This window comes from Salminus brasiliensis, chromosome 19 (assembly GCF_030463535.1).
Source record: "Salminus brasiliensis chromosome 19, fSalBra1.hap2, whole genome shotgun sequence".
NCBI lineage: Eukaryota > Metazoa > Chordata > Actinopteri > Characiformes > Bryconidae > Salminus > Salminus brasiliensis.
The window spans coordinates 10,516,769-10,537,782 of NC_132896.1; the positions used below are offsets into that span (position 1 = coordinate 10,516,769).

The 21,014-nt window shown below is 41.0% G+C and overlaps 1 protein-coding gene across 1 annotated transcript; it reads right to left on the bottom strand.

The window, feature by feature from the left end:
• Window positions 1-297: 297 nt before the first annotated feature.
• mtnr1al (melatonin receptor type 1A like) lies at window positions 298-10,079 on the bottom strand. Its single transcript, XM_072663147.1, has 2 exons — window positions 9,878-10,079; window positions 298-1,224 (listed from the first exon to the last, which is right to left on the bottom strand). The coding sequence occupies exons 1-2, from the start codon at window positions 10,062-10,064 to the stop codon at window positions 455-457; spliced, it is 957 nt and encodes a 318-aa protein (XP_072519248.1). The 5' UTR covers window positions 10,065-10,079; the 3' UTR covers window positions 298-454.
• Window positions 10,080-21,014: the final 10,935 nt, after the last annotated feature.

A 21,014-nucleotide genomic window follows, 5' to 3' on the forward strand; every position in this document is an offset into this window, starting at 1 on the left:
AATTAATTACAGTAAACATCTTTCCAAATTATACTTCAATAATGTACCCCTCCTTGTCTGTATCAAATCCTTTAGTTGATGGATAACCAACCCTATTTCTGTCCACCTTTTCTTCATTTAGGTAGGTTCTCTTGCACATTTAGGTATGGGTATCTTAACAAATTGCAACAGACGCATGTGAATCATACATTAATCATTCAGTGCAAACAGAAGCATGTACAAACAACACACTCAAACACACAGCTGTATGTGTCCATTTCATCCGTAACAAAAAGCGAACAGCAAGATGGGGTCTTTGACATGGGCTTAGCCAGCACAAACACTGCTGTCAACAGTTGCACCATTTCTCCTCTTTCAGTCTTTACGTGTCTGTTTGAATAGCATTTTCTTTGTGCGCCAGTTAAGTCACAGTGCTCGTCTCCTCTTTGAAAAAAACAAACAAACAAAAAAATCCTTAACAATGGAACTTGAAAACAGCAAGCACAATCCTTTTGTACTCCTTTCGAAAATTGTGGTTGAGTACACCATAGATAACTGCATTCAGGCAGCTGTTAAAATAAGCCATAAAGTAGCTGGCTGTGAAGAGCCATTCAGGTATGGCCTGGCCCAGTCTAGGGTGGATGGCCACTGCCAGGCCGATAAAGTTCAGCGGTGCCCAGCACACGGCGAACAGCACAAACACCACGAACATTGTTAAAAAGTTGCGAAAGTCATGCGGCTTGATCTTGGGCCTGGTGTCTGGCTTGACCCGCTTGCGCACCTGGATAACAAGGATCCAAATACGCAGGTAGCAGTAGGTGACGATGCTGATGGGCAGGATGAAGTGCACCACCACTACCGTGATGGTATAAAGCGAGCTGACCGACTGGGCAAAGGTGCACGAGTAGACCCGCGGGTCATACTGCAGTGACTCCACGAACCAGTTGGGCACGATGGCCAGGATGGTCAGCGACCAGACCAGGACCACGTAGCACGCAGTGTTCTTGCTAGAGAAGAGCTTGTCGTACTTAAGGCTGTGGCAGATGTAACAGTAGCGGTTGATGGCAATGCCTGTGATGTTGAAAATAGAGCCGATGACGCTAAGCCCCATCAGGAAGCCGCTGATTTGGCAGTGGATGTTCCCTGCGATCCAGCCGTCGTGGAAGATAGCGCTCAAGACCAGCGGATAAGGGTAGATGGCCACTACTAGATCTGCTACAGCCAAACTCACCACAAAGGCATTTCCTAGAAAAGAAAGACAGTTGGAAAAAAAAGACAGGCTTTAATGTGTGAACGCTGAATGAATGCTTGCCTAAAACACAAAGCCCCAAACCACAATGACCTGTAAGTGGGAGAGGGAATCTCACATTTCACTTCGATTACAATTCAGAGGGGTGCGATGCGATGATTAAGCAATTATCAAGGATCTTGATGTATCTTCTTCTTTTTCCACTGTGTGTCTCTATTTGGTACATTTAAAATGAAGTATTTGTAATGATCCATAATGGATTTTTTTGCAGTATTTATTCTTAATAGAATAAACGGAAGTGATGTTGCAAGACAACTGGGTGGTTTTGTAGTGGGGCTGCAGTGGAAAAACGCAGAGCGTTTGGGCATAGTATTCCACAAGTAGAAATGAACCCAGTTCAACAGCATCAGCCATGTTGGAGTCTTTTCAGTAATTAAAACTAACTCTTTCTTAGTGATCTGCTGTTCCGCTGCTACAGTCTTAATCAGCTCAGCCATATCTCAGCCCAGCTCAGCACATGAGACTCTAGCTGTCAGTCATCAGCGATAAAATGTGCAGTTACGGTGCCATAAGATTCTGCTACCCATTTACTTCAGTGATTCCATGATCTTGGTTTTGGTCTTGTTGTAGAGTTCACTGTGTCGGGGATCACTGTGTCAGTAAAATATCTTCTAGACGGGATCCTGCTGTATCTCAGCTCTAAAGTGGACGACATAACATGAAAGGCCTTTTTCTCAACAACCTAATACAGATGCAAATCCTTGGTAATAAAATGTACAGTAGTTTTTAATTCGTTTTGCCCTTTCCCAGTTAGGTGGAAGCATTGACATTGCTAGCTCGATGGTCAACTGCTTCCAACCACAGGCCCATTAAGTAAGCAATGTCAAAGATTCCACCCATCTTGAAAGGGCAAAGCGTTCAAGCCCAGCCACAGTTCTCGCTCATCCACTGTGTGAACGCCACAGGCTGTTCAGGCACTGTACTTCCAGTTCCATCAACAATGTTGTATCAATTAATGTTCAGAAAATCAATTCATATTTAATATTTATTTCACAAACTGATTTTTTTCCTCCACTCCCCCCTTTTAAGCCTAAATTGTGAAAGGTTAAAAAAAACAACTTCTCCTAATTTTCAATGGAAGTCAGTGGGAAACTTCAAGTAATTTGGGGGCATTTCTATTGGTCAATTTATTAAGAGATTTTGAGTCAATTTAAAGATGCAGATGTAAGTCCTTTGTGTGGCAAATCATCAATCACTGTTTGTTCAGGAGAGCTGCAATAGATATGTCATCTCTGTGAGACCAAAATGATGCATCTTCAAAAGGAATTCAGGAGAACGAAAAATACTCTTAGCTTTTAACGTAAGTGAATGTAAAGAGGTTTTATTACAGGTCATTCTGAACAAAACGACTCACTGCACATCCTAACAGGCCGTTTCAGTACAGTTCACTGCAGTCTCCAGTGCAGGACCACAAAGCTGTGTGGAGAACCATCACAAACTACCATCCAACAAACAGAAGAGCTCACGATTTGACAGCTTATTCTTTTAAATAAATTATGGACTCTACACCAGTTTCATCCCCTGTCCTTCTACAATTACACTGAGCCTGTGTCCTGCGCTAACTCCCATTCTCATTATGTCTACACAGCCCATGACTCTCTCTTACATTAGTCATAGTTCTCCATTATTGTTTCTTTTAGCCATTATTCTACATTTGCTCTAATGTTTTGCTTTCTTTTATTTTGTGTGGCACTGTATCTGGTGTCAACCAGAAAAGGATGGGTTCTATTTCTGAGTTTTGGTTCCTCTCCTGATTTCTTCTAATTAATTAACGTTTTCCCGGAATGCCAGAAACAGAATTTCAACATGAAGAGGCTGTGTGTGAAACGAGGGATTTGGGGAGGTCGTAATAAATCAGATTGCCTGGAAAAGGATCAAGGGAGGTCTATGGCTGTTAATAGACTCTGCATTAATAGACTCTGAATGGGTTGTGTTCTGAAGTGGTTGGTGCTTTTAGGAAGCGGTTCAGGTATACGCTTTTCCACAGTGCTCATCACACACAGTGGAGGACCAGTCTGTATCCACCTGTTCAGCCAGAAGGGATTTGGCTGCCTCATGAGCAATTGACATGCATGTAAAATTGCTGGAGAATCACTTAAGCGAAGAGGTGGCGATCAGTATTGTGCATCTGCAGAGTCTCAATTTCAAAAATTAATAATTCTCGGCCGTTGCTGAGCCCACTCACGTAGATTAAATAAAATGTCAGCGTGGTAAAATAACTCTTCCAATTACAGCGTTTCTACAATTTCAAAGTGATTTTCTTCCCCCATCTCAGATTAGTATTTTCGTCCGCTGCCTGCTGAAAAACAAAGTGTTGCCGTGGCTCAGGTGCCCAACTGTGTGACCGGAGGCGATGCTTTGAATTTCCAGAATTATTGAGCACACATTTCACATCCAGCCATGCAGCAGCTAATCCTTCAGTATGAGCCCGCTGGACTGCTACGTGGACTACATTTCTAACATGATAGCCACAGCACTCCGAGGGGAATCTTAGCCCCTGCACACACACACACACACAAAAAAAAGATAATGGAAGACAATCTTACAGTGGTTGCTTTTGGTGTCTGTACAAAGTAAAGAAGACAACGGTTCCCATGAGAGACACTGAGATTGCAATGTGTTTGTCTACTCAATTAGCTAGTTCACTGAATGCTAGCTAGCTGCCATATATAATTGAATACCTTGACAAATACTCCTCACAAGGGAGCAGTAGTGAAGATTGCTATTGCTTTCTCACACAATTCCAGTCATTCTTTAGCTGAGCGTTTTTAAAATTAGCATCATTAATGACGTAGGTGACAGCAGAAGGGGAGCTTTAATGCTACTCGTCAATACCATGCAGGGTGGAAAAAAGCTGGCCGGAGGAGAGGGCGAAGGTGCTGTTGTTTTCAAAGGGAACACACGGAGAGTCATCTTAAGGAAAACCTGTGAGCCTTGGTGTACATTTTTCATAACATTAATGCATGGCCTGGGGTCAACGGAATAAGTAAATGTTCAGGAACGTGGCTGAAATGCTGTACAGTGGAGATAGTCCAGCTGAGAACGGACTTCACTAGCTCTGGTGTCAACGGGAAAGCACTGAATATGCAAGCCTGCACTTATCTTAGAGGAGCCAAGGATACAAATCTCTTTTGCAAGTGTTGTGAATTAGGCCTGGCGTACGCTCTGAGGGAACTAAACTTTTAGCACCATGAAGGCATGAAGTTCTGGTCTTACAACTGCATGGACCACTCCTAAGGACATAGCTCTGCAAGAGTATACACTTGTTTTTATACTGCATTAACTCGTGGTTTAGGACATGTACAATAACAGATGCATTCTGTTGTCTATGGTCATAAACATTCTGCCGCTCATGCTAAAGGTACAGTTGTATGCAAATGTTTGGGTACCTCTGGTAAGATTTCATATTTTGCTGATTTTTGAAGTGAAAAGCAAATCATGCGAATCAAAGCCATCTACATGAACCGAACCCAGGAAGTGATGTCACAAGATACTTGTGTTATAGGCGTTATAGGAGTTGTGCACGGGCAGGGGGGTCACCACCAACATCATGCCGCCCACATCACAAGTGTGTCTCTGTGAAGACCTGTCCAAGTTTCTGTGCTGTGACTTCTTCTGTTTGACGCTTTAGTTTAGCGGAGCTGTGTCCCAAACCACACACTGCTTCACTACACAGTGTTCCAAAACTAGTCACCTTTAGAATTGCACTTATTAGTGTAGCTGCCTCAGTAAAGTGTGTGAGTTGGCACATTAAATTTATTGTAAATTTAAACATATAATAAATTAATTAGCATGTGTACATTATCAAAAATGTGGTTTGATACTGATATCAAGATGATATGACTTAATAAGCCAGGTTTAAGGGTCCAGCAGTTAGAGTTTAAGAATTTCCTCTGCAGTTCACTTGCAGGATATTTAATCCTGCCTGTTTTTACAATGCTTCAACCCATAACCTGCTGGTTGTTTGCCCGCTATGACCGCGCTGAAGCATATTAGATCATGCTAGTCCAAACTAGTTATTGTGTGGATCACGCAGGACCCACAGACACACCAACCTTGTGCAGACCTCTACTTGCAGCTTTCTGTGATACGTTCGTCATACATCCTCACCTTTTTTCCCTTAGTTCTGGTTCGATTGCACGATCGCAATATGTCAGTATGAACGCAAAGCAAACCAGAACTAACATGTAGCAAAGTATCATTTTCTTGCCTGGTCTGGACCATGGGAACCGAACCACCAGTATAAACACACCCTAAGAAATAGCAGTTAAGGGGAGCTGTGGAGGTCCACATTTTTGCACATGCACATACTGTTATTTTTCATGTTTACAGTAATTAGAATATACAGCAGCTATGCATTAACATCTGTCAAGGATCAACAAAATCTCTCCCTTGGCCAGTGGTGCCCAAACTTTTGCATAAAAACGCTTTAATCCTTTAACCCTGACACAGAAGACCCAAGAGACGCCATATGCGTTAGTACAGTCAATGAAGGATGTAAAGTGAGGATAATTTTTATAGAGATTGGCCAGTCACATGACCCCTTACCGTTCTCACAGAAGGGCAAACTTATTGATAAGCTCATTTGTTTTACAATCAATTAAGTGGAAACTGATGAATGGGTTGAAGTCATCGTGCATTAAGCAGGTTTTCTCACTTTGGGGGAAAATCAGTGCTGACAATCAGGGTAAAGATCTCTTTTTTAATGCCAGCCAAAGTCTGTACTTGGCCATTTAGTCAGAACTGGAGACCATGGATACGTGTTAATGGTCTCTTACTCCTTGAAGTGTTCTTTTACCATTTATATTTTGGAACATATTGACAGCTTAGAACAATACCATTTGTCAATGTGTTTTGTGTGTCCTAATGTATCATAGCATCACTTCCTAACCACACAGGGCTTAACTACACCACATGACTGCATAAACAACTACTGATGCTGCACAGAGACAGCAGAGGGAAGGACCTCTCTGTAAAAAAAGTCGTGGACAGCACATGGACACGTGGACAGCTTATAGGTCAAGCCAGGTATAGGTCATGCAGTGCTTTTCCTCACATTGTTTTGTGACACTAGTCCAGGCTACTACCAACAGTTACGGACGTTGGGGTTAACGGTAGATGTGACACAGAGTTGCTTGACTGTACTGTGGTGTTTTTTTTAAACAGAAAAGGACACTTCCAACTTACAAATCAGATACAGTAACAGTACGTCATTACAGCACATTTTTGGCCTTCATCTAAATTCTACACTCTCAAAACTACACTGACGTCACAAATAGCGACAGTTTCCCAAACCCTAAAACGGAACCCTGTGGTTCTCAACACAACATGTGCTCAACGATTAGCAAATAAATCATGATGATTTCTGCATTAGGACTAATAACTGAACAATTAAGGGATTAATGCATTAAACTGGAACTGGTTTTAACAAGATCAGTACAAGTATTTTATGAGCAAATAATTACCTTTTAGTAATTGCTATCTCAGTCCGAAGACAATCAATCACTTTGTCTGAGCAGAACGATTACTGCACGCATCCACCATGACTTTCCGCTGTACATCCACACAGCTTTAAAGGTCAACTTGAATTAAAAAACGTAGGTGGGCCCTGGCATTGATTGTGGGACTGAACTTGAGAGCGCTGAAGAACAAACAGCGCAGACTGCACTAGCTTTAGTATGAGCTGGACTCCTGACAGCAGCAAGTCTGATCACTCAGTTTGGAAGTGTGTATCTCCTTAATATCAATCCTCAAAACAGTGTCTGATGATTTAGATCCCTGAAGTCGCTCTGAGGACTCTGAAACCAAAGAAACCAAAGAAACGTGTGTGGTAAAGTCCTTCTTTACAGAGTACAGAGTAGGACTGCACATTATATCGTTTCAGCACCATCATCCCAATGTGTGCATGTGCAACAGTCACATCGCAGGTCTTGGAATATCACATAATGCACATTTAAACCAGTTACAGCTCTTTTGCTGCTTGATGCAAAAATCACACTGTTCTTGTTTCCCATGACGTATCAACCAGAAGCAGATTATATCTGCCCAATATCATTCATTTTACTCCTTGGATCTTGGATACACAGAGTAAAGTTTTAATATTGTGACATGTTGGATCATTGATGTCTGGCAAAAAAAGTCCTGTATTTTCGAACATTGCAACAAATATAACAGAAAGAAAGAAAACTATAGCAATGGCATTTTTTCCCCTCAACATCTTTCAGTCCTAGTAAAGACTTTTTATTCCAAGTCATTTCAAAGCATTTCTGGATTTGAAGCCTTCTAATTTGGCACAGTGCCAATAAGCAAACTTTAAAGGCTTTGTTTAGGGTGATGGATTAAAAACGCTCTTAACAGAACATAAAATGATTCTTTTTTATAAGAAGCTTATGAAACTTATCATATGTAATAAAAACCCAAATAATATAAGGAGAGCCTTTCAACCACACAAGGAACTGTTTAAGCCATCAAAGAGGTCTTAGAGTGTTTCTGGTTAGATTCAGATATATAGCCATAACTAAACAAAAACATGGAAGCAGGTACTAAGAAGAGTTCTTTATAAGAAGGATTCTTTATAAGAAGAGTTCTTTATAAGAAGGGTTCTATATAAGAAGGGTTCTTTATAAGAAGGGTTCTATATAAGAAGGGTTCTTTATAAGAAGGGTTCTTTATAAGAAGGGTTCTATATAAGAAGGGTTCTTTATAAGAAGGGTTCTATATAAGAAGGGTTCTTTATAAGAAGGGTTCTATATAAGAAGGGTTCTATATAAGAAGGGTTCTATATAAGAAGGGTTCTTTATAAGAAGGGTTCTATATTAGAAGGGTTCTTTATAAGAAGGGTTCTATATAAGAAGGGTTCTATATAAGAAGGGTTCTTTATAAGAAGGGTTCTATATAAGAAGGGTTCTTTATAAGAAGGGTTCTATATAAGAAGGGTTCTATATTAGAAGGGTTCTTTATAAGAAGGGTTCTATATAAGAAGGGTTCTATATTAGAAGGGTTCTTTATAAGAAGAGTTCTTTATAAGAAGGGTTCTATATAAGAAGGGTTCTATATTAGAAGGGTTCTTTATAAGAAGAGTTCTTTATAAGAAGGGTTCTATATAAGAAGGGTTCTATATAAGAAGGGTTCTATATTAGAAGGGTTCTTTATAAGAAGGGTTCTATTTAAGAAGGGTTCTATATTAGAAGGGTTCTTTATAAGAAGAGTTCTTTATAAGAAGGGTTCTATATAAGAAGGGTTCTATATAAGAAGAGTTCTTTATAAGAAGGGTTCTATATAAGAATGGTTCTATATAAGAAGGGTTCTATATAAGAAGAGTTCTTTATAAGAAGGGTTCTTTATAAGAAGGGTTCTTTATAAGAAGGGTTCTATATAAGAATGGTTCTATATAGTACCAAACCGCTTATTTTGAAATCCTCATTTATTGTGCTATAAATAACTCTTAGCTCATGGTTATATGAAGCACCAATAAGAGTTTCACTATGGTTACCACACACAGAACCACCACTCTTCAGTACTACATAGAACCCTTTTTGCTAATAATGTATATGGAACCAATTAAAGAACATTTTTCTCCATTCATTAGAGAAGAACTCTTTAACCAGCCAAAAACTATTTAAGCATTTAAAGGGTCTTGAGCGGGTTCCTGGTTCTATACAGATTTGCTGCCTTGACTGAAGCACCTTTTTAAGTAAGTACTAGGAAGGGGCACCAAAGAAACATCATTTGTAACAACATTGGCAAAAAAACTTGGGTGCTACATCCCACAAAGAGGTCTTTAAAGATGGCTTAGATACTGTCTGTAGGAAACCTCTTGCTTGTGCTGCTATTAATAACCATTTGAACATGGTTCTATGCCGCACCAATAAGAGTTTGACTACTGTTGAGTCCATAGAACCATTTTTGCCTTGAATGTTTATAGAACCATTAAAGAGCCTTACAGAACATACATACACATCAGTTTCTCCATTTATTAAAGATGTAATGTAACTGTTTAACCAGGCAAAAACTATTTAAAAAGGGTTCTTGAGGAGTGGGGTGGGGGTTCCTGGTTCTACATAGATGTGCTGCCTTTACTGAAACCCTTCTTTTAAAGCATGTACTAAGAATTTAAATGATTATTTCAATGGAGCAACACACACGTTCTCTGGAGTTCTCTGCAGTTTCACCAGGCAAAGAACCAGTTAAACTCAGAAGGTTCTCTGTGTTGCCAGTCATACACACAGTGTAATCCGCCTCTACCAAAGACCCCCTGAAGAACCTTTTATTAAGGGTGTAAATATTGGTTTTATTAGTTAGCACAGATGGAGATCGTTCAGCTTACACTGAAGTGCTAGTAAGTGCTGTCTGGTGAAGGTACCTTTCAAAATATCAGCCACAACTGGACAGCACACAACGGCTGACCACCTCAAACCCAGATCTTTATGGGAAAGGTCGGACCACGTTGCTGCATTCACAGATACGCCCTACGAGGGGTCCAGAAGGCGACAGACAGCGAGAACACACTAAATGCCAGTGCACTACTCAGGATGAGTCCAGATGGACACACGAGTTGACCCCCAGCCAAACGAAGTTGATGTTGTTTACCTGCTTTCCTGAGTTTCCTGTTTCTGAACACGGACACGATGACCAACAGGTTGCCCAAGACGTCCACGACGATGGTGGTGATGAGCACGCTGGACAGCAGCGTGACCACCCAGGGAAAAGGCAGGCTCTGGCTGCGCCCGTCTCCAGCTGTAGCGTTCCTCAGAGCTCCGTCCGTCGCCTCCACCATGCTCACTGCGTCCTCCGCGCCATGGGACAGGGGGAAGTGGCACGGCCCCGCGTGCCACCGGCATGCAGTAAGGCGCGCGTGCATTTAGCGCAAGCGTGCAGCCTGTGAGCTCGAGCCTGCGGCGCCGCTCCGCTCTCATCAGAGTCGCCCCGTGACGCGCGCAGAGCGGCAGCGGCAGCAGCAGCAGCACCAGCACCGAGACGCTGCAGCCGCGCCGCGCGCCACATCTCCCGTTTACAGCAAGCGCTCGGACACGTCACGGGCGCTGCACGAGCGCGTTTACTGTGATTTTTGAAACAGCTCGCTGTGCACGCGCAGCGAGAAAGGAAGTTTGCATAAAATAATGTAAAAAAATATACTTTACAAAGCACGCACACACCTAAACCCCTTAAAGAAATAACCTAGAGCGCGCTCCAAAATCGTATAACGCTTGGTTGGATATGCCATTTGACTTTACCGTCTCGTGCGCGTGTCAGTTACTTCAGTAACTCTCTGTCTCGTGCACAAATGACCCTCCGTCCAGCCCCCCACTCATGAATCCATCATTTCACAGACCTACAGCTGTGCGGGTTTCACTGCTGCGCGCGCCTCGCTTGTTCATGCTGCCAAACCGATGGAGAGCGCGAGAGGAGGGGGGGGGGACTTCTTCACATCTTCACATCTGTTGCATCGTCTGTGAAGTCTATTTTTCCCGCCCTTATTCCACAGGCCCCGCCCCCCTCTGAAGGAGGATCGGCCAGCACTAACAGCCCCCCAACCTTACACTGGAGGGCAAGGTGTGAGGGACTGCTTGAGAGGACAAACTAACAGCCAATAGTAGCTCAGCATACCAGGAGGGCGTGGCTTTACCGGAAAGCAGGTAAATAACTGCTGCGTCTGTCCAGAGCCACATTAGAATTATGCTACACAGGTGGGAGAACTGGCACTAGCAGTGTTGGAAGACTTGCTCGAGGACTCTTATTGGTGTGCTTACCTGGCCAGGGAACTGAACCCCAGTCTGTCACAGGGAGAGAAATGTTGTTCCTCACTACACGACACCAACCACCATGTCCCACGTTCTCCTCTACTCTGCTCTCTCTCTCTCTGCACCTGAAGTGCCTCCTACTTTCTTAATGCATGTGCTGCAATCCCAGGTGTGGGAGAGAAAAGCCACCAAGCATCTGGAGGCAGTAAAAATGCCACACATCACGACACTTGAAGCTTCCGCAGTCTCTTCAGTACACTAAGACTGGACTTGGAGACACTTTTAGGGGGTAAATACTATGGCAAGCAGATTTCCCTCTTTTTTTTATTAAGAGAATGTATATTTATCGTCCCTTGCAATGGGCCAATATAATGGCATTTTTTACACTGACTTCCATTAAAAGTTAAGAAGTTAAGAACGGTAATATTCTGACAGACCATCTACCTAAAAGTTGTCATAACCACTCTTGGCATGGATGACACTAACGAGACGTCATGGCATTGACTGTATTAGGTGATGGAAGGTTCATAATAGAGGTGAGATGATCCACAGTGGTACATCAACTGCTCTGTAGCACTCACCGGATTTGCCACTCCCTCTGGCATCAATGGCCCATGGGGCACTACTGTTATGCTGTGCATTAAAGCTCTTGTTTCTGTAGCTTTTCAATAGATATTTAAAGCAAATACCCCTGCTGACAAATCTAGCTCAAGGCTTTTGATGGTAGCTAGTTTCAGATGGCCCAAACTGGTCTTTGATGGTTAAGGTGGTTGGACGTTGGTTAACCAGACAAAAACTTACCCAATGCTGGTAAGTTAACCACTGGTCATGCTGGATGACCAGTATGGTCATGCTGGTTATGCTTTAATAATTATGCTAAAATTGGAGCTACTTTACCAACTGTGTAATGCGCCACTTTGTAGTGCTGTCATTGGATCACAGTATGTGCAAATATACCCTACATTGTGCTCAGGTACAAATGGCTGCAGTTACTTACAGTGACTGCCTCGTGATGGAGCGACAGTGTGTGGAGATTTTTGTGTTTTAGTTTTTATAAAGTAAAGTAAGTCCTACTGTCTTCTGTATTGGTCTGTGCCAACCAATACAGTTCCTTTAAGAACATTGTCTTACTTAGATCCACCATACAGCCATACAAACACTCACATGCCTTTTAATGTGCTGGTTTCATTTCCAGTCTGAGGACCATATGATACCATTAAGAGACTAGAACATCTTCAAAGACCTAATCAAGGCTTCCTTCATCACACAAGGCATTTACAAAGCCTCTGGATTTATGATCTAACATGCATGTGCACTTGTCTTCCTGCAAGTCTACTTCATCCATCATGGCTTTTGTTGAGGCTCAACATGCAGTGCTTCCACTGGCCATGTTGTATTTCACTGTTTTGTTTGTAATGCTATACTGAATGACATTTGATCGCTAGTGATGCACATGGCTCCACGGATTAGTAAATTACACCAAATATTGTGTTTAATTAATCACAAAGCAATAATTTCCTCTCCCTCCTCATCTGGTGATGTATGTCTCCCATAATTATTAGAGTTTTGAAAACTGTGTGGTTATACACTGATGTACACAGTGGAATCTGTCAAGGGGTGAATTTATTAGGCAGTAAGTGAACAGTCAGTTCTTGAAGATGAAGTGTTAAAAGCAGAAATAATGAGCAAGCGTCAGAATCGGAGCCAAATTACGTTGGCTAGATGACGGGGTCAGAGCATCTCCAAAACATCAAGCAGGCCTTCTGGCCTTTTACTTGTATGCAGCAGTCAGTACCTACCAAAAGTGGTCCAAGAAAGGACGACCAGTAAACCAGCGACAGCGCCCTAAAGGTTCATTGATGTGATCCATGAATATCACAACTCACATCTTACAGGACGTAAAGGATCTGCTGCTAACATCTTGGTGCCAGATACCACAGGAGGTTTTGTGGAGTCCATGCCTCAAATGCTCAGATCTGTCATATGAAATAGTAAAAGAAGAAGAAGTGGTTATGAGCCTCTCTTCCATGTTCAGCACCACACTGTTGAGAATAGGACCTCAATGCCAGTCAGAACAAAAAGGGACCTCAGATCCCCTGTGTCTACAATTGTTTCAAAGAATGTTTTGTAGCCAATCGTTTAGAATGTCCATCATTTGTTTGCATGAAGCAGAGCAAATCTCAGCTCAATTTGTCGCTAAATCGTGGCTGCAAATGGCCGGTCACTTGTGGCTCTGTTACAGCATAGCTGCTTCTGGAACATGTTCAGTAATCTTTATCGATTATGTAACTCATGATGGTAGTAGATGAATGGATTGAGAAGTCTACAGAATCACTGTCTGACAATTTACAGATTTACATCCAATTTACATCCAATCTAAGAAGAAGAACCTCATCCTGCAGCAAGATGACACCCAAAACACACTTCCAACACAGCACTTCATTAAGGGGAATAAACTGGAAAAGTTGTAGACCTTTCAATTAATAAACCTTTGTCCACTGACTGAAGGGAGAACAACAACTAAGAGAAGCCTGGAAAAGGATCACATATGCCAAATGCCAAACCAATAATAGCATGGATGTGTATATATATATATATTATATTCATCTCACCATCTCTAATGCTAAATGTAACCCCGGGGGGTATAAAACCCACCAGCACTGATGGAGCGCCATCCAATACCTTTGGAATGAGCTGGAGTGATATTTGTGATCCAAAACTAATCATTCAGTATTACTACCTGACCTCTCTAATGCTCTTGTGGCTGAATGCAATTAAATTCTCACAGCAGTGTACTAAAAAAATAAAGCCTTGACAGAAGACTAGAGGTTGCTGCTGCAGAAAACAGGGGGAATGGTCTGTTAAATCAGAATTTCATAGATTTTTCTAAATCCATTTTATATGAGTAGGCAAACTGTCTGGCATTCATGTCATATTTTCACTGTTTGTTTGATTTTTGCATTTTGATGTTTGTTTGTTTGTCATGAATACTTTACCTTAGCCAGAATCATACCAAATCTAATATGTACAATCCTGAATTTTCATTAACTCCCCTCCAGATATTACCTTCAGAATGCCTTTAATTTTCCATCAGTAATTACACTCATTGTGAGCAAGCAAAGCGAGATGCTGAGAGTCTAAAGAATTATTACCTAATGATTAAAATGTATTCATTCCTGCCATTCAAAGGCTTGTGTTTGTGCAGGGTGGGTGAGTAATCTCCTTGGGCTTATTTTTAAAGGACCTACAATTCATCCTCTCATCTGTGCCCAGCGCTGGTCTGGTGGATTTAACACCGCGTAATAGGAGTTAATGAAAATCATCATCCTCAGGGCTGTTGCGAGTTCCCCCTGTCTTCACAGGCAAGCTTTGAAACATCCGTATTTTACATTCACATTCATCTGTGAATAAGCGCTGGCAGATAAAAAAGAAGCTGTTCCCTTTATTCCCTTGTTGTTTATGTGTCATCTTCTTTGTGCATTACAAGCCAGTACAAATGTGCTAAGCTGTGTACATGGGCCCATGCTGCACTCCATCTGCTGACCCTCTAACGGCTCAGGGTCACGTTAATGACCAGCCTCCCTTGTTTGCATAGCATGCAAATGAATGGCAAGCTGGGCAAATGGCTTGCCACTTGTGCTGGGGGTCCAGATGTGGGTGAACATCACTGCTATTTTCCATTCATGCTGAAACTGAGGATGGAGAGAGAGCGAGAGAAAGATGATGCGGGGGGGGAGGGGGGGGGGGTTATCAGTGATTTATATTGTACAGAAGCATCATGGACAGAACCTCCCTCAAAGACACGCTGGAGGTCTGCTTTGCCACAGCAGCCTGACTCCTAGGCCTTAAAGTGCTCAGTGACAGAGATTATTATAAATCGCTGAGTGACGGGTCAGGTGCCAGAGGACATGGTCTATATAGCCTTCCGCCTTTGTGGCGTTTACCATTAGTCATTTTAGAGATAAAGGAGGCTGATGGTGTCACTGGTTCTGTTACAAGTAGAGAACAAGCACAAGAGTCAATGCAGTGCCATGTTCTACATGGTCTAGAGCAGGAGTGGAGAACCGAGGGCTGGAGTCCACCACAGTTTGCTGATTTCCCTGCTCTAACATGGCTATTAAACCTGCCAATTAACTGGTGAGTTTGTTCAGGTGTGCTTGAGTATGCCTATCCCCTGCAGCCCATCCCCTGCAAACCTGTAAATGGTACAAATGCCAGCCAGTTTGGAAAAGCTTATTATTGATTACAGGTGGACCTAACAACATATTTAAATGTTCAGGAACAAGCACAACTTATCTATAATTTTGCCAGTTTTAAAATATATCCTAATAAATTCCATATAAAAAATGTATATATACATACAGCTCCAGAAAAAAATAAGACCACCCTACATTATCAGTTTTTCTGGTTTTACTATTTATAGGCAGTTGATATTTGATCTTTGAGAGCATTCAGAAATCAGTATGGTAAAATAACCTTGACTGCAATCACAGCTTTCATGTCTTGGCAGAATCTCCACTAGTCTTTCACATTATTTTTTTCCAGAGCTGTATATGAAATATTGCAAACATACCAGTACCTTTTGCAATAGACAAATAGACAGAACATGAGACAGGGTGCTTAGACGATAAGTACAAAGACAATAAATACAAATAAATACAAATACAAATATGTGCTTGAAGGCTGGGTCCTGACTAAGTTACTACACTAACAGTAAATGGAATAAATATGTAGAGAAGGGATGTGCTGTGCATGTAAATGAAGAGCAATACAGGGAGTTCAGGAGTGTATGCTGAGGTAGACCAGTCTGGCGTTGTAAACAGCATCTCATCCGTAAACAGAGTGTTCAGTGCAGGAATAAGTAGAAGCTAGCGGTCAGGTAGGGAGAACAGTACACAACATGTCCAGAGAGGTGCTCAAGTGCAAAGTGCATACAGTCCCTGAGCTGGTGGAGCTCGGAGTGGATATGGTGAAAGAACTGTATAGGAAGGAGCTAAAAAAACTTGTATAAAACTGACAAACCATTAATAAATTAATCATTTATAAATTAGCACAAAAGCTTCTCATGACCTTCGCTCTGGACCCTCTACATAGCACCCTTTACCGTCTGACCAACTCGCAAAACAGCCAGTGAGTGTCAGCGTTCGCAGTGAAGACTGGCTTTCCTTCCACTTTTCAGGCGTGTAAGTCGACATACTGACCAAGAGTTAAGACGTTTGATAGTGTCACAGAGAACTGGCCTCCTTACCTGATTAGCAGCGCTACAATGACTCAAGGTTTGACTGCCTGTCTGGCCCAATTATTAGGCTTTCCCACAACACTTTAAACTTTATTAATTACCAGAGGTCATTTAGAGGCATCATCTGTGCCTGGCCTCATACTGAGCATACTAAGGCCCTTACAATCATCTTAGAGGGCACCCCAGGTGGGAAAAAGCATCACATCACTGTGGGTCTTCTGGAAGTCCTAGATAAATCACTGGCTGTAAATGTGAGCGGTAGTGTAAGCAGGTTTCTGTCAGTATTCGTTAAACAGCAGTCCAGATAGCCCAGATAGCTGTATACTCTGAATATCTGGGAAACCTGGTAATATCACTGTGCTCCTCTCCATATATGAGAATGAATTTGTAATGAATTGAGCACTGGAAAAGCATTTTGCTGTGCTAAGCTGTGCTGAGCTCTACCTCCTGTAAGAAAGCTGAAAGTGATCATTGTTGTAATGATAGCGAGTAGTGTTAAATTCTATTTATTAAGCTTACTCTAATTAAATTAAAGGGGAAATTTAAATGACACTATTTTCCAGTATGTAGTGTTTAATTCTGTGTTTAACTGAACTCAGATGGTTTAACCCCATAGATTTTACACTTTTATGATCGAAGATCATCATCAAATGCAGCTCCAGCAGAACAGGAGTGTTTAGGGAATATTCTGCTGATGCTGCACTGTGACAAATGAAGGCTATAATTGATCATAGAATCAACGTTTTAATGGCTCGTAGCCAGAGTGAATAAATAGATACTCTTGTAGTAATGAACTCAGCCTTTATAATAATGAACTGTTTTGGTGTTTCAAGAAAACAAAAAATAAAGATGTAAGATTAAAATATTAAATTGACAGTGAAAAGCTCTCTTGTGCACCTGCCCCACCAAAACACAAGGGGGATATTGTTCCATAATGTCTAAATATTCATATTTATTTTGTTATTTATTGGTATATTCACGGATTTACATCAGTACAAAAGCAGCTTACCGCTGGCAGGTTAAAGGTTAAACACATGCATAGATCTTCACAGATAAACAAGAGTTTTTTCATTCATTTCATACACTATGCTAATATGTTCAGATACTTGACTAATGCCCTTGTGGCTGAATGCTTTCAAACGCAGAAGTGCTCCACAATTCCAGTGTAAAGCCTTAACAGAACACAGCAGAGATTGTTACTGCTGAACATGAACAATAATTTCTGGAGAAACTTTTGATGGGTTGGGGTCTAACTTCATCTTACACAGTATATCTAAGCACAAAGTTGAGCAAGGCCATGGGTGCTTAGGTCTAACGCCTCAGGTAGCAGCGGGAACCCTCAGGGTAAGCCTAAGAAGTGACTTTTTTAGTGTAAAAATGTTTAGTTTACTTTAACTAAACAGAGTCATGCTTGTATTTAGCCTATGCAAGATTACAGTACACTTACAGTAAGTACGCTTACAGTACACAGTCCTATTTTCAGTATTAACGTTTGCTTATAAACAAAAGGGTTAAAAAAACTAAAGACCTAAGGGCAGTGGTGACTCAGCGGTTAGAGCGTCTGGTTATCGATAACAGGGTTGTGGGTTCGATTCTCATGTGGGTCTTCTGGAAGTCCTCGATAGATTACTGGTTGTAAATGTGAGCGGTAGTGTAAGCAGGTTTCAGTCAGTATTTGTTAAACAGCAGCAGCTGCTGCATTTGTGGCTTGTGGAACTGAAGATAAGATAAGATAGTCCTTTATTAGTCCCGCAGTGGGGAAATTCATCCAGATTGTCCAGATAGCTGTATACTCTAAATATCTGGGAAACCTGGGTAACATCCCTGTGTACCTTTGTGTAAATATGAAAAAACTGCTGAGTCGTGAAGACAGACCTGAACTCTAGTCTCTCCCAAATGAAGCTGACTCAGGCCTCCCAGTGTTCCACTGTGCTGATTTATGCCCCTACCTTATTATGCTCAGCCATTATTGCAATACCTTTGATTCTCTGGCAGTGGAAAAGCGGATGCGCCTAATGAAAAATCTCGCTCACCTCTCCATCCCTGACACCGGAGATATCCGAGCATAGAATTCAGTAATGCTGCCAATCAGCCAGAGCCCGGCCGAATTTCAGAGACAGGCAGCTGAGCACGGTTGAATATAATGATGGTGTTACATGAGCTGTTGCACTCTCAGCTGGAGGTTTTACGATGCAATGAAATGACGGGGCCCTTAATGGAAATGTGTTCTAACGGAACGCTCAGTCATAACAGTTACACAGAGGTAAACATGTTTGCATACTGAATAAACACCACAGGAAACTGCACTGAAGATACAACGCCAGTCAGTGAAACATTAATTAACCACATATATTTATTTATATACTGTTATATACAGATTTTCAACAATAATGAAACCTGAAAGCAAATGATTCTGGATTCTCTCACAGAGGAACAGATTTAAAACATGGGATTAGTCCCACATTGAAATTTGAAAATACAAAAAAACAAAAACAGGATACATTCGGTCTTGAACTCACTGGACCACTGCATTCACTGTACATACAACAAGAGTTCGTGTGGCCGGACGTAATGACAGAGATGCGAGAAGCTGTGGAATCTGCGATCTCCAGAAATACTTCAAACAGCTGCCGTACACAAGACTACTACAGTTCATGTTGCTCCATACACTAAGCACTACCCACCACAATGACATAGCGATCGCTCTGTAGAAGAGAGGGAGCAGTACATGCGCTGATTTCAATGGCTCAGCCCTGAGCATGTACATGTGCGTGCGTGTATGTGTGGCTTCAATAGGAATTCCATACAGCCTCAACGCAAACTCTATAAGCCAGCATCTGAACTGTGGTGCAACTCCCTACTGATCATATTTCAAGTGTAAACAAGTCAGTAAGGATAAGACTAGTAACATGTAGCATGGGCAGGACTGGGCAACACTTTTTTTTTTTTTAAAGAATGTATGGAAACAACAAAAAAATAAAAAATAGAAAATAGATACACTGTCCATGATACATTTCCACATTTCCTCAATGCTTTCTTTAGTGTTCGGCTGACAAGAATGCATCATGTTTGTTAGCTTGTTTGTAGGGCAAGCCATTTTAGCCTAGTAATCGCTAAAATTCAAGATCTCAAAGCAGTTTTTCTAGTAGAAATTTAAATTGCAGTTATTAGCTATGATTTTTTTTACTAGTTATAATATTAGGCTCCACTGATATAAAGACATTCTAATTAGTCATACTGCCAGCACAACAGATTTTTAGAATAAACATATTTTGCCATTGATTTACATCTCATTCTCTCATTCTGTAATCTCAATCTCATTATATCTGTAATTACATTTGTACTGGTAGTATCTATCAGATATTATTGTAAATATCTATAATATTACAGATATTTACAATAATGATTTTACCAGAAAAATTGTAATTCCAAATATTTCCACTGTAATTCTGACTGGTACAAATTCTAGTTTTAGATATGAATAATATTAGTCTTCCTAGTCAAAACCCAAATAACTCATATTAGAGATTACTTGAATTAGTATTTACACTAGTCAGATATACAGTGGAGATATCTGGAATAACAATGTCTACTAGTAATAAAACAAATGAATAAATTACATTAAACTGATTGGGCTTTTTACTAATAAAATGTAAATTTGTAATTATTTACATTTCTTCCAAGAAAATGACATTATAGAGATTTGAGTCATTATCATATAGATGAATTACAGAGATTTCTAATAAAAAAACTAGTTACAGCTTGTGCATTACCGGTGGAAGTTAAAACAGCTTACATGCATTTGTTATGAGAAACTGTTACCATCAATATTTATCACTAATATCATCTAATTGAATTGGCTTTATCATCATCAAACTTTTCACACATTTACAACACTAGTGCATGAGTTCACATTCCAAAAATACTGTATCTATCTCATTACTATTCACAATGCACTGCTTTCATAATACTTTACATGCTTGTGAAAAATATATTTGTTTAACAAGACCTGTCACTGAAAGACTCACTATTTTGAATCTATTCCTGATATAGACTATATATTTCTACTATCAATACATGGAAGTAGCAAAGGACCAGCCTCAGCTTTAATCTAAATAAATTGCATCTACAGTGTTTCTATTCACCTCCCAATTTAGTAGTGGCCAGTTCCCAATAGAGTTGGTTTCTCCCCTTTCCACACAACTGTACTCTCACCATGCTGGATGAAAGCTAACACTCAGCTCCTCTGACATACATGAAGCTGAACACTGCTTCATTTCAATCGACGAGACAAACAGCATTTTCAAAGTGCTTCAACACGCTCGGAGGAGAACACGGAGTGCCTGCCCAAGCAAATAACTAAATAACTGCTCTTTCCCTTTACTGGGAGAATCCTATAAACATTATGGACGGCATATGGATCTGAACATAACTCCCAGTTGTTTGACTTTCATTGGGAAAAACAAGGATTCTTAACTCTGTAATTCTGACCATATCATTTGGTCTTGTCATCATGAAATGTTGAGGGTTTTGATACAACAGTGACAATGTCCTTTTTTTTTTTAAATTATGGTTTAAACACGCCCCTTTTTTATCTCTCTTGGCATCTATGCAACCATTCTTATCCGCTTGTTGCACATATGGCATTTTATGGCTAAATGGCTTCATTTAGCTCCCCACAGTGCTTCCAATTCGATATTTTAGAGTCGTGTAGCAACAGTCAGTCATTTTGGTGCTACGGCTTCAA